The following is a 13,190-nucleotide window of genomic DNA, read 5'->3' as shown; positions in this document are numbered from 1 at the left end:
CATTTGTTAAGTTCCCAAATGTAAGAGGCAACCAGAAAATCAGTATTGATATAAGAGTTAAATTAGATTCTTCTCACCTTAACAAACATAACCACACATTTGCCTAGAATTTTGCTCACTGTAACTTTGTTGTAATAATCGCTTTTAAACACCTCTTTCTCCAAAAATTTTCTGGTGGCAAGATGGAATGTTTCATTTGGTCGATAAAACCAGCAGCCGTATAACCATTTTTCCCCTAAGAACAAGATAAAATTTAGCACCCATCCACAGACAATGAAAGTTATAGTAGAAAACTATCTAATTTTAATATTACACAATTATAGTGCTCTTCTAGTAGCTGTCTGACGCTTTGCACAGACGAGAACTAGAGAATGAAATAGATTGCTTTATGTATGTTATCTTCAGAGTTAGTACACTCAAAGTATTTGGATGAATCTGAAAAAAAGTAGACACATTTTGAGGCCTGTGCCCATCTTAAAAGAAATTACACTTAATTTTATGAATGGATGGATGGATAAATTCCCTGTGAAAGAACTCAAGTTTAAAAAGGTTATTGTGATGCAAAAGAGAATGACAATAGGAACCCATACCAATCCTACACAATTTGACAATAACAACTTCATGACAAAAGGGGATATGAAATGAAATCTGGTGGAGTTGTCTCTCTGAACCACTCCAAAGGATTAAAAAATAAAGGATCAACTGATGCCCAGACAGTGGTTTTTTGTTCTGAATTATTTCAAAATCCATCAACCTACTATGTTAACTTCATGACAGCAAGGAACTTTATTATTTGAATAGTGCCAGATATTCAAATTATAAAATTACTGATGGGAAACTGCTGCCCTTGGTTCTGTATGATTAATTTTTAGTTATCTTTCTAAAATCAAAGTATATATATAGCACTTCCTTGGGTATTTTTTAAACCTTAAAAACAGTTTTACAAAACTAACACTCCTTACCATTTGAATCTTGCCACAATCGTTCTATGCAGACTATATGAGGTTGCAAATTAGCTTCTGCAGGTTCAACATACACGTAGTCTCCAACATGGTACATGCTGTTCTTAAAGCTGCAATCTTGGCTGTATGTTCTGTGTAAATTAGATAGTCCTGATCCTCCAGAAGTATCTTCACTCTTTTCAGCTTCTTATTCAACATACAAAAAGCATGGGAAATTATTTCTACTCAGTTGTAGGGATTATTAATTTATTTAATTGGATTTGTATGCCGCCCCTCCCTGAGGACTTGGGGTTGCTCACAGCATATATAGTAGACATAACAATACAATAAATCCAATTAATACAATTTAAAAAGGTTTAAAAATTCTAAAACATTTTTAAAAACATTCATTAACATTCACCCAATAACTTACGCTAAAAACATTCGTTGGTTAGGGGGAAGATCTAATTACCCCAGGCCTGGCGACAAAGATGAGTTTTAAAACTCTTTCGGAAGGCAAGGAGGGTGGGGGCAGTGAGAATTTCTGGGGGGAGCTGATTCCAGAGGGCCGGCCCCCCCACAGAGAAGGCTCTTCCCCTCGGTCCCGCCAACCGCCATTGTTTGGTTGATGGGATCCTGAGGAGACCAACTCTGTGGGACCTCACTGGCCACTGGGATTCATGCAGCAGAAGGCGGTCTTGGAGATAATCTGGTCCTATGCCATGTAGGGCTTTATAGATCACAACCAACACTTTGAATTGTGTCCAGAAACCAATCAGCAGCCAATGCAGTCCGTGGAGTGATGAGGAAATATGGGCATGCCTTGGAAGGTCAATAACCGCTCGCGTGGCTGCATTTTGCACGATTTGAAGTTTCCGAATACTCTTCAAAGGTAGCCACATGTAGAGAGCATTGCAGTAGTCGAATCTTGAGGTGATAAGGGCATGAGTGACCGTGAGCAAAATATTACAAAATATTACTTTGCAATATTTTGTGTGCTGTCTTTGGGGATGCTGAAGAGTCTTTTTCTTGAAAAGCTTTATTCAATGAATTTCTTTTTATTTGTTTAGTATATTTATATCCTACTTTATCTCCACAAACTCAAGGTAATATACATGGGAGGTCTCTTCTCATTTTATCCAGAGTTTTTTAAAAATAGACTAAAAGGTTAATAATGGTTTCAAAATCAATGTATGCTTAAATGGGATTTAAGTGCTGGATCCATATTCAGCATTTACTACTTATGCTTGCCATCTCAAGCAATACAGGTAGTCTTCAAATTACAACAGTTCACTTACTGACCATTTGAAGTTAAAACAGGACTGAAAAATATGACTTGTGGCCTTTTTTCATACTTACGATAGTTGCAGGATCCCCATGGTACATGTACTACATTCAGATGCTTGATAACTGACTCGCATTTATGATGGTTCCAATGTCCTGGAGCCATGTGGTCCCCTTTTGCAATTTTCTTACAAGCAAAGTCAGTGGGGAAACTAGATTCACTTAGCAACCGTATTACTAATTTAAGAACTGCCATATGTCACTTAACAAATGTGGCGAAGTACCACTAATTTAAGTAATGCCATAATTCAGTAAACAACAATTGTAAAATAAGGCAAAATTCACTTAACACATTTCTCACCAACATAAATTTTGGGCTCAATTGTGTTCGTAAGTTGAAGATTACCTGTATTCAAATTTCTGTAAAGCGACAGGGACATTATACATCGCATTTAACCATAACATGGTTATTTGGTTTTGATGTTGAGTAAATTTAAGCAATTACAGTTTATTCACTAATGTAATGCATGAATCAAGTTAAAGTCTTGCCCTACCAGAAAGCAGGACAGAGCAATTTCCCTCCTGATAGAATAGAGTATAGACTGAATGATAATGGATGAAGTTAATAAAGTTTTGTATTTTGGGGTAAGGCTATGGAAGTAAACGTGTACAGTAAAGGCACTTTACAAACACTTATACCACAATATATTATTTGGTCATTCTAAATAGCATTAGCAAAATGCCAGCTAATACAGTCATAAATATTAATGGACTGGTAAACATATTCTATTTATTTTTCCTTCTATTCAATTATGTCTGATTCTTGAGGGCTGCTTAGACAAAGTCCCTATAGGGATTTTTTTGCAGTTTTTCAGATGTGGTTTGGCCATTGCCTCCTTCCTAGGACTGAGATAAAAATGACTGGCTCCAAAACACCTTGCTGGCTTTGTGCCTGAAGGACGTAGGGTCACCTGGTTTCTAGCCTGATATCTTAACTTATATATTTACCAGAATACATTTAGCTAATACAGTGAACCCTCGAGTTTCGCGTCCTCGAGCATCGCGAAAGGGCTATTTCGCGAGTTTTCAACCCGGAAGTAAACTCCACCATCTGCGCATGCGTGCCTTTTTTTCTATGGCCACGCATGCGTAGATGGTGGAGTTCCCCAGCTGGGAAGCTGGGTGGCTTCCCTGGGTCTTCCCCCTCTTGCCCCGGTAAGACCCCAGCGGCAACGGCGTGGGTGGGCGGGCGGCACGCGCGGGGACACCCCAGCTCCGCTCCCCAGCTGGGAAGCGGCCCCAGCAACAGCGTGGGCGGGCGGTGCGCGCGCGCTTGGGGACACCCCAGCTCCGCTCCCCAGCTGGGAAGCAGCCCCAGCAACGCGCGCAGCGCTTGGGGAAACCCCAGCTCCGCTCCCCAGCTGGGAAGCGGCCCCAGCAACAGCGTGGGCGGGCGGGCGGCACGCGGGCGGGGAAACCCCAGGCGCGAGCAACGGGGTGGGCGGGCGAAGGGCGGGCGGCGATGGAAGTAAAACACCATCTGCGCATGCGCAGATGGTGTTTTTACTTCCGCACCGCTACTTCGCGAAAAATCGATCATCGCTTGGGGTCCTGGAACGGAACCCTCGCGATGATCGAGGGACCACTGTATTTCCCACTTGTAGGCTACTCTCTGTCTTTGCATATCTAATCTTACATAAATCCAACATAGTAAGAAAACTTGAAACAATTTGACACAAAACTATTCTTATCTTCTGTACCGCTAGTTTGAAGAAGTCTTATTGATTCACAAAAAAGTAGCTGTCAAACAACCAATCTTAAATGTTATTGTGAAATGTCACCATTTTCATTGAAATTCTTGCAGACTATCAAAAGCAGAAGGTAAATGAGAGCTGAATTATAAAGACAGATTTTTTTAAAGAGACTCCTCTACATTTAAAGTTATATAATTAACTATTCTTTATTCTACAGTAATCATTTTGTAAGCTGTATAGAAATCAATCTTTATCTAATCTCCTCTTATAAATTATTATATGTCAATAGAAGTGTCATGATATACACCATATAGTTACCTCTCTTCTCTTCTTCTCTTTTAAGATTGTCCTCTTCCATTTCTTTGGGAAGTTTTTCCTTCTTTTCTTTTTCTACATCATTATGTAGATGTTTAGTAGTGTAGCTAAGAGCTGGTGATAACAAGATCTCACCATTTTTGCAGAGTTCATCACGGATTTTAATAAAGAACTGCTGTAGTTCTACAGCATCCTCATAAATCTCTGAATCCGTCCTTTAAGGAAAAGAATAATATGTAAAATTCTTACATACAAAATGTAATAACTTGAGCATGAACACATCATAAATATTATTCACATCTGTTGTTTATCGCGTCCTGTTTGGATGTAATGAGAAATGTCAAAATGAAATGAAATTTTAAAGGACAATCTAAATAGTTTTAAAAATATTTAAATTAGAGGAACATCTAGGTATTATTTTAAGTGATAATGCAGTAATCTAAATGTCACAAGAAAATTCCTATCAGAATGATAAAATCTATTTTTTAATCAAGGCTTGCACACAAAATAGACATCATGTAAAACCTCTGAAGGCTTTAAAAATTAAGAATTTTCTTCACATTATTTATAAATCAACCATTTACCGCATCTTGTAAATGCTTTATTATAAAAATGGCTTTTCTTTATTGAGTCATAGCCACAGCAAAAGTAAAGTACTACTTACCGATTCATTCTCCTTGCACGTTCCAGTACTTCAAACATATGTTCTTGGAACAAATCCAATCTTCTATAGCGGTTATTCTCTACATTTCTCCGTATGATATCAAAAGTCAAAGGAGGTTTGTTTGGGAAATTGGGGTCAACAGCGGGAATTTCAGCCAAAGAGTCACTATAGCACCTCCCCTCATCATCCTGGTGACTCATTACCGAGACAAAAAGATTATGTATAAGTTCTTGAATCAGCAGAGTTACATTTGGGACATGAGAATCTTCATCCCCTTCTATATCTCTTCTAGTCTCAAGCAAAACTTTATGTAGCACAAGTGCATCTTTGTAAATCAAGGATTCAGGTTCATTGTAAGTGCAGGCATTATTAAACATCATTACAAAATCTTCAACCATAGAATCAATATCCTGATATTTGTTGGCCATCATGTGACTTCTGATTTTCTCCATATCAACTGGCTTTTTAATTGTCAGATAATAATCAGGAAGCTCTGACCGTGATGGAAGTCGTAGAAAAATAGCACTGAGTCTTCTACCCCGTTTATCTGTATAGTTCTTCACAGCTTCATATACTTCATTAAGCTTCTGTTGCATTGGAGTCATATATTTTGATTTTTTAGGAGAGATGCCAGTTTTTCTACCTAGGGAGATAATTTTGCCATTTGCAACTTTGGTTGCTCAAATATTAACAGGATTTCTGATCAGACAGATCTAATTGGCAAGACTTTTTATACTTTTCAGCATACCCTGAATGTTTCCTCACAGTAGAACACATGACATGGTACATTCAAATTAATGAGAGAAAAACTAATACAGAGGTCACATTCACATTAGTTTTGTCAAAAGCAAAAGGCATAGTTGTCAGACACGGTGACCACAGGAATTATATCCACATCTGGAGATTCTTCATTACATACAATTTTGTGATTGCACAAAAAATAAAGCTAAAACCTATGTATGAGTCCTGTTTCATACACATTAAAAACTTCTGGGCCGTGGCATTGATCACTAAGTATAAAATTCAGTACTAATATTTATATCTGAATGATTAACAATTTATATTACTATTTAAAGCCATATTCAGTATTAAAGGTTTACAGTAAATTCTATTAAAGGCCAGTATGGTTCTACAAAATTCAAACAAAACACAGTTGTAATAATAATACTGCTCAACAAAAAAAAATCATCAGCAAAGCTAATATGTCTGTTTTATGGAGGTTGGTGTGCTGATTCCAAAAATATGGTTATTTTTGCTCTATCACATAAAATGTATGATATATAATCATTTTTGTTATTATGTTATTTCTACATTTTCAATACATGTTTTTCGATGTTATTCCCATTTCTTTACTTGTCATACTTAAATTGTGAATTTTCTTACAGGGACAACATCAGTAAAGTTTGTAATGAGATTTATAGAAAAGAGCATTGACAGTGCAGTCAGGCAATGACTGCTTCTCGGAAATTCACATATTATGGGGAGGAGCTAACTGTTATGAGGTGGTAAGATTTGAGTCAATCAGAAAAAGGTATTGACGGCAGCAAGTGACTGAAAGTGATTGGTCTGCTAATGGAAATGCAAGGAGATTCACAAAATATTGTTGCTTCTTGCATTTATGAGACAGTAGAAATACAGTAGAGCATTATGTTCAACATGATTGGGGGCAGAGAAATATCTATGCTCCAGGCAGACACAATGTACAGCGCAATCCTTTAGTTGCTGCAACAAAACTTTTTCTTCCTCTACTACATATAAAGTTGGGATTGATTAAAAACTTTGTGAAAGCCCTTGCAAAGACAAATTCACAAGGGTTCCGGTACATTTAATAGAAATTCTCCTGCATGTCATCAGCAAAACTGAAGGAAGGGGTATTTGTTGGTCCTCACATCAGAGAGCTTATGAGGGATGATGAGTTTGAAGAAACTCTAAATGATAAGGAATTGGGAGCTTGGAAAAGCTTCAAGTGGGTCTATGAAAACGTCTTAGGAAAAAAGAAGAATATGTTGAAGGTGTTGAGGAACTGCTAAAAGCATACCAGTGTCTTGGATGTTGCATGCCACTAAAAATGCACTTTTTGCATTCACATTTAGATTTCTTCCCTCCAAATCGTGGGGGTGTAAATGATGAATAAGGCGAGTGGTTTCACCAGCACATTAAAGTAATAGAACACCGCTATCATTGGAATGACTAGATTACTGTTGGATGTTATATAGGGACAACCCTGAAAAATCGTATCAATGACAGACTAATGAATCAAATTATTAGGATCCTAATATTGTGCATGATCTCTCTTAGCAAGTAAGATTTACTATAATTGAGACAGGTTCATAAATAAAAATAAATGAGTAATAACATTCATTTACTCAAAAGCCACAGTGGCGCAATGGTTAGAATGCAGTATTTCAGGTTGACTTACTCCTCACTGCCAAGAGTTCAATTCTGACTGGCTCAAGATTGCATCAGCCTTCCATTCTTCCAAGGTTGATAAAATGAGGACCCAGATTGTTGGAGACAATATGCTGACTCTGTAAATCGTTTAGAGAGGACTATAAAGCACTTTGAAGTGGTATATAAGTCTAAGTGCTATTGCTGTTGCTAATAGATGTTATTACTCATTGATTTTTGTTTATGCATTTTTCTTGATTATATTTAAAAAGTAAGGAAAAGTTTAAGAGCATATTCAGTTTCAATAACTTGTTTCAATCAAACAAATTTTCTATCCACAGTACCTATTCAAATGAAAATTCATTCAGCAATACTTACTTAACTTTAATTTAGGGGAAACAATCTCATCATCTTCAAGCAGAGGTCCCAATTCTTTTCTTTTTTCTTTAAGAATTTTCTCCAAAATATGAGCATCATTGTAAACCTATTAATCATCAAACAAATTAAAATGAATTCATAATCAACATGTGTAAAGTAACAAAATTATATGTAAATATGTTTTTGCTAAAAGGGCATTATAAATAATTTATTATTATTATTATTAACCATGTGAGTCTGGTGTTTTAACTAGTAAGTGGTGTACATATTCATGGAATGGTATTAATGGTAATGGACAGAAGGCTGGTTAATAAATATTTATAATACATTTAAGGATTAAAGTATTATTCCTTAAACTGTACTAAAAAAATGGCAGCAGGTATGCCCACTATGGCCCCCAAAATGTAAATATGAGAGCATCTTTCTAGAAAAAGTATAATGTGAAAGACCTCTTTTAAATGAGATTTAGAAGCTCACTCCAAAATCTTATTACAAGATTCTTATGTTCCATGTTTATAATACTGGTTATTTCATATCCTAAAAAAGTATTACAAATTGCATATAGTGTAAAAAAAATAGATAGGGACTTGTTTTTAATCCTTTTGTTCAAATCTCCAATGTCAGTACTGTAAAACTGAATGACTGAGGACCAATGAGATGAAAAGCTAAATAATCCATCGAATCTGATGTTAATCTGCCTTTTAAAGAGGGGTAGCATTTGGTGGTACTTGTTACACCTTGACAAGGTACTCACCGTTGGTTTGGTTGTCACCATACAATCTAGAACTTGTTGGTATTGGCTGTCTTGTGACTCACTATATTATTCCTTATGGGAAAAATCTGTTTGGTACTCATTGCACTTCCCAGAACCAGCTAACAAAGAGCAGTGAGGTACTAGTGTAATCTATTATTTCAGATTATTGTAATAATTTATAAGTAATAATAATAATAAGAAATAATTTGATTGCAATCAGTAATCTGATGCAATACACTGAAAATTATTTCTAAAGAACTAAAGAATACTAGTAACATCAACCCCTAGCTCCCAAAACCCCCTCATGGTTAAGGTGTTTAAAAAATGTACAGGCAGTTTCAAACAAAACCTACACAAGGAGCCTACACATGTATTAAAAATATTGTGATCTTCATATTCAAGATAGGTTTTCTTTATGGCAATTTACAGAGTAAGCTAAGGGAAATATGGATAATTTTTAAAATATATTTCCTTCAGATATACCTGTGAGCCTTCTTCATTATAATGCCTCGCATTTCGAAACATTAACCTCATATCTTCTATCATAGCTTCCTCTCCAGCATATTTGTCACTACGGATATTATGCTCTATTATTTTTAAATCCATTGGCTCCAAAATAATTTTTGTAATAATCTGGATAGTCTTTTTTGGAAGGTTTCACCATAAACAGCTCACATAGCCTTCGGCCTGTTCCAGGTTCTCGTGCTTCAAGAACAACATTGTATAAAATTTTCATTCGCTGTTTCTTTATATTCTTCTTACTGTTCAGTTTAAAGAGAGAGAAAAAGACTACTTTAATCTTCGTCTATGCAACCAGAAGCATTTGCTGTTTTCTTCAATGAAAATCTATTTATTAGATTATATATTATCTAGAATAGGTATGCATGAATAAATGAATAAAGTAAAAAGGACTGACCCAGATTGGATGTTGCAAAGTAAAAGATTTAATGGAAGAAAGAAAGGACCAGAGACTTAAAAGCTTAATAACCTTTACTGAAATTTTATATGTGTGAGTTTCTTGACACAGTTGATTAGATTTACATAGCCAATTTTTAGAGAAGCAGGTTTATTTAAACAAAGCTTGATGTTCTGATATATTATCCCAGAATAGCAATCTTAACATTGCATTTCCTTCTTTCTGGGAACAATTATAGTATCTTACTTTCTAATTACCTGAAATCATTACACATATTCGCAGTGAAGATCTAATATTTTAAATTTAAGACTGAACAAAATTACATCTAAAGAACGATGGTGAAACGGCTCTCAAGAATACATAAATAGCACCCAGACAATTTTAAGGGTCCTCCTGAATTCACAGCTTCAATCCTGAGAGCAGGTGGCAGCCAAGGCCAGGAGGACAATTCATTTTATCTGGCAATGGCAGCCCTTCCTGAATGGGGAGGCTTTGCTCATAATCACTCATGCCATAATAATCTCCTAAGCAGATTCACTATAATGCATTCTACATAGAGTTGCCCATGAAGGCCATCTGGAGAGTCTTCGGAGAGGGGCGGCATACAAATCTAAGTAATAAATAAATAAATAAATAAAATAAACAAACTGCATGGGCAATTATAGGCACACCTCAGTACTCCCATTTCAGACTTCTGCTCCGCAAGCTACAATGGACCCCAGTGTACTTTCTAATGGTATTCAAGATAGTAGTTGTTCCCTAGAAGTCCCACCACTTCGTGGGATGCGGTTATTTACAAAACCACCCCCTCTTATGGAACCAGTCGCATCACTTGCCAAACTTCCTAAGATCAGATTGTTCTGAATCTGCTGGCCTTTTGTAAAGCATTGAGGGCCTTGATGTGCAGCGCCCGGGGTTCTTGGGGTGGGGTGGTCAGCTGAAAGCTCTATGTTAATTGTTTTGCTTAGGTTTGATTTCAGCAACCATTACTGCTTTTTTTCATTCTTGACAATTAAAAAAACAGTTGCCATGTGTTGTTAGCCACCCAGTCCTTTTTGCAAGATTAGCAGCCACATACATCAACTTAAAGTTAAGTAAGTACAATTTTGTAAGACTTTCATGGCTGCTTTGAAAGGTTTTTTTTTTTTTTTTGCTTATCTGTATCTCACTATATGTGTTTTTAAACAGACAATACTTATGTAGCAAAGATGTTGTGCACATACAATTATGCATGTTTAGCTTCTGAAGCAATTGTGGCATATTTTCAAAGAGCATAATTATTTTAGTGTTTCTATGAAAAGTGATTTGTGTCATTTAAAAAAACCTGAGGATCTCTTTCTAATACGTTGAATAGTTCTATAAATTATGCTTCTCAGAATTATGTTTTCTGTTTGAAAGTAAAGATTGTATAATTATTAGCAGATAATTAGACTATGCATTTTTGTCTTAAAACACATTACTGAAGAGATACTTGGTGAGAATTGAGAATGAAAGCAAGCTATTGTTGTCCTAAACATAGACATATATATTAGTAGCAAATACCTTTTTCTTTTTGAACTCCCAGCATCCGATGTTGCAGAAGATATCATACTATCCCCATCCTCAATTTCATCTCTTCTAGCTAGCTCTTTCTTCTTTGCCTGAAATGTAACCAATCATAGATCCAATTAAAATAATTGAATAGGCTAAAATGCATGAATATTAAACAGCTACATTCATTCTGTAAGGATAAAAATATCAGTTTCATGCATTGAAGAAAAGTTTCAAGTAAAGCATGTCTCGTTCATTTGTATCATGGAGAAACATTAAATTGGACCTACCTAAACAAACCATTCTAGAACAATTAATTAAGTAAAAACTTTATGCTTAAAAATACCACCACATAATGGTTTATTAGCATTAACCAGCATAGGACCACTAAAAGTCCTTTCCTTGATGTAAGATGATGCTTGGTTAAAAATTGGGGATATTTCCATTACGAAGTAGAGAAAAAAAGATTTTTAAAGACAATAGTTTCTGCAGTTTAGATAATTAATGAACCAAATACTAACTCCTTTGAATATAAGCCCCCCAAACAAAGTGTGAATTTTACCTGCATAACCTGTTGCATTTTCAAAACTCTCTTATAAATGGCTGAGTTTGGAACATTATAACGTTTAGCATTTTCAAACATCATGTTTAAATCGCATTCCAAATGGTCGAGGGTTTCGTATTCGTGATTCTTCAGTTTTGTTCTGTAGACAAGACAATCTTTTATCATTGCTGCAAAAAATATTTTTTTATAAAGCAGAACTTGGTACTTCAAAGTGCAAAATATTTTTCACCCAAATTTCACATTTAATTTCTACTTGAGGATTTAAGAGATACAATGTTTGCAAAATGATTTCCTCAGCACTGGAAAAAATAAATTACATGCACCATTCTTTATTTGATATTAGTAGACTTGGAACAGACTTCAATACAAACTAAAAGAAGTCAAGAAAGAAAGAGAAGCTTCAGTTCTGAAAGGCGTGGATGCCAATGCTTCATTTGCAGAAGCCTACAAAATAAAAATCTGATTGGGTCTTCCTAGTTATTAAATAACACTATTTTCCCTTATAATTACAACATGAATAAAGATAATAATGAATAAGGTAAATAATTATTTTATTTAATTCTATTGGATAATTTCAAAGCTTTTTGCATTATTTTTTACAAATGATAATTTTTGCCCAAATGTGAACTTAATCCTAATTTCATATTCAATTTTCATCTGTGTTTAAATTTTAACTAGCTGTTAAATTCTGGGCATTTTAGGCACGACCCTGGCTCTTCGTTGTTGGATGGTTTAAAAATCAAACAAAATAAATAAATAAATAAATAAAATTATTTTGGTATTTAATACAAACTAAAAATCAAACAAAATAAATAAATAATAAAATTATTTTGGTATTTATTGTAATAGAATAGTATCTTAGTATATAAAAGAACTCTTTTTCTCTCTCTCAGTTGTTAAAATAACAAATTAAAAATATGTAAAAATGCAGAATACCATTTTACCTGATCTGCTGCAATGAAATAGGCATTTTGATTTGTTGATAATAATCAGGATATTTTTTCTTTGAGGGCAAATGAAAAAAGGGTTCCGATATAAGTTGGCCCTGGTTGTTTCGGCAGTTTCTAACTGTATCATAAAGTTGATAGAGAGGGTTGGCTGTATCCATAAATGAAGCAATACTTTCAGCCTCAGATTCTCCTTCCTCATAACGGGCAGCAGCTAGGAATGATGAACAGAAATATATGCCATGACTGTATTTTTCTCCTTTCCCTGTTTGTTATATGTTCTAAATTAACTAAAGAGAGCCAAAGTGTGAGTTGGATTTAATAATTTCAATTCATAAAATGACAACGTTTGAGTGTGTATCTCATATTTTTAAACAAATGGAATACAAATTTCTTGGCAGATTTGAACAATGCTTCTTCAATTCCTACCAGCTAAAACAGCATCTTCATCACTTTCAGATCCATATTGCAGTGTCATGGTTATTGCTGATAAACGATCGCCTTGGACTGCTCTTTTGTTACTGTGAATTTTTAAAGGAAAGACAGGAAATAAATGAAAAATTCCTTATCATGGCATGCATCTACTTTTAAAATAGTGGCTATACTGGCACAATAGAGCAAATACAGGTAGAACTAAAGGTTAGCGCTTCTTATGAAAGTTTAGTTTTGATTATAAATACAGAATCTCTATGCTGGGCTTTACAGGGGTTAATGCAAGGGGGTTTTTTGCCTCTCCAGAGATGCATTTCAGAGT

At 35.2% G+C, this 13,190-nt stretch overlaps 1 protein-coding gene across 1 annotated transcript in view; it reads right to left on the bottom strand.

Moving 5' to 3' along the window:
* The window catches only part of PBRM1 (polybromo 1), a 56,878-nt gene that overhangs the window by 25,430 nt on the left and 18,258 nt on the right, over positions 1–13,190 (bottom strand). Inside the window, 11 exon segments of the mRNA XM_070738639.1 lie at positions 78–235; positions 963–1,148; positions 4,298–4,509; positions 4,959–5,601; positions 7,725–7,830; positions 8,962–9,102; positions 9,104–9,239; positions 10,937–11,034; positions 11,487–11,628; positions 12,434–12,650; positions 12,866–12,957. Of these exon segments, the coding sequence (XP_070594740.1) occupies positions 78–235; positions 963–1,148; positions 4,298–4,509; positions 4,959–5,601; positions 7,725–7,830; positions 8,962–9,102; positions 9,104–9,239; positions 10,937–11,034; positions 11,487–11,628; positions 12,434–12,650; positions 12,866–12,957 (2,131 nt within the window).

This window comes from Erythrolamprus reginae, chromosome 2 (assembly GCF_031021105.1).
Source record: "Erythrolamprus reginae isolate rEryReg1 chromosome 2, rEryReg1.hap1, whole genome shotgun sequence".
Classification (NCBI taxonomy): domain Eukaryota; kingdom Metazoa; phylum Chordata; class Lepidosauria; order Squamata; family Dipsadidae; genus Erythrolamprus; species Erythrolamprus reginae.
Note: the sequence above shows the minus strand (reverse complement) of the source record. Positions and strands in the feature narration are given on the sequence as shown.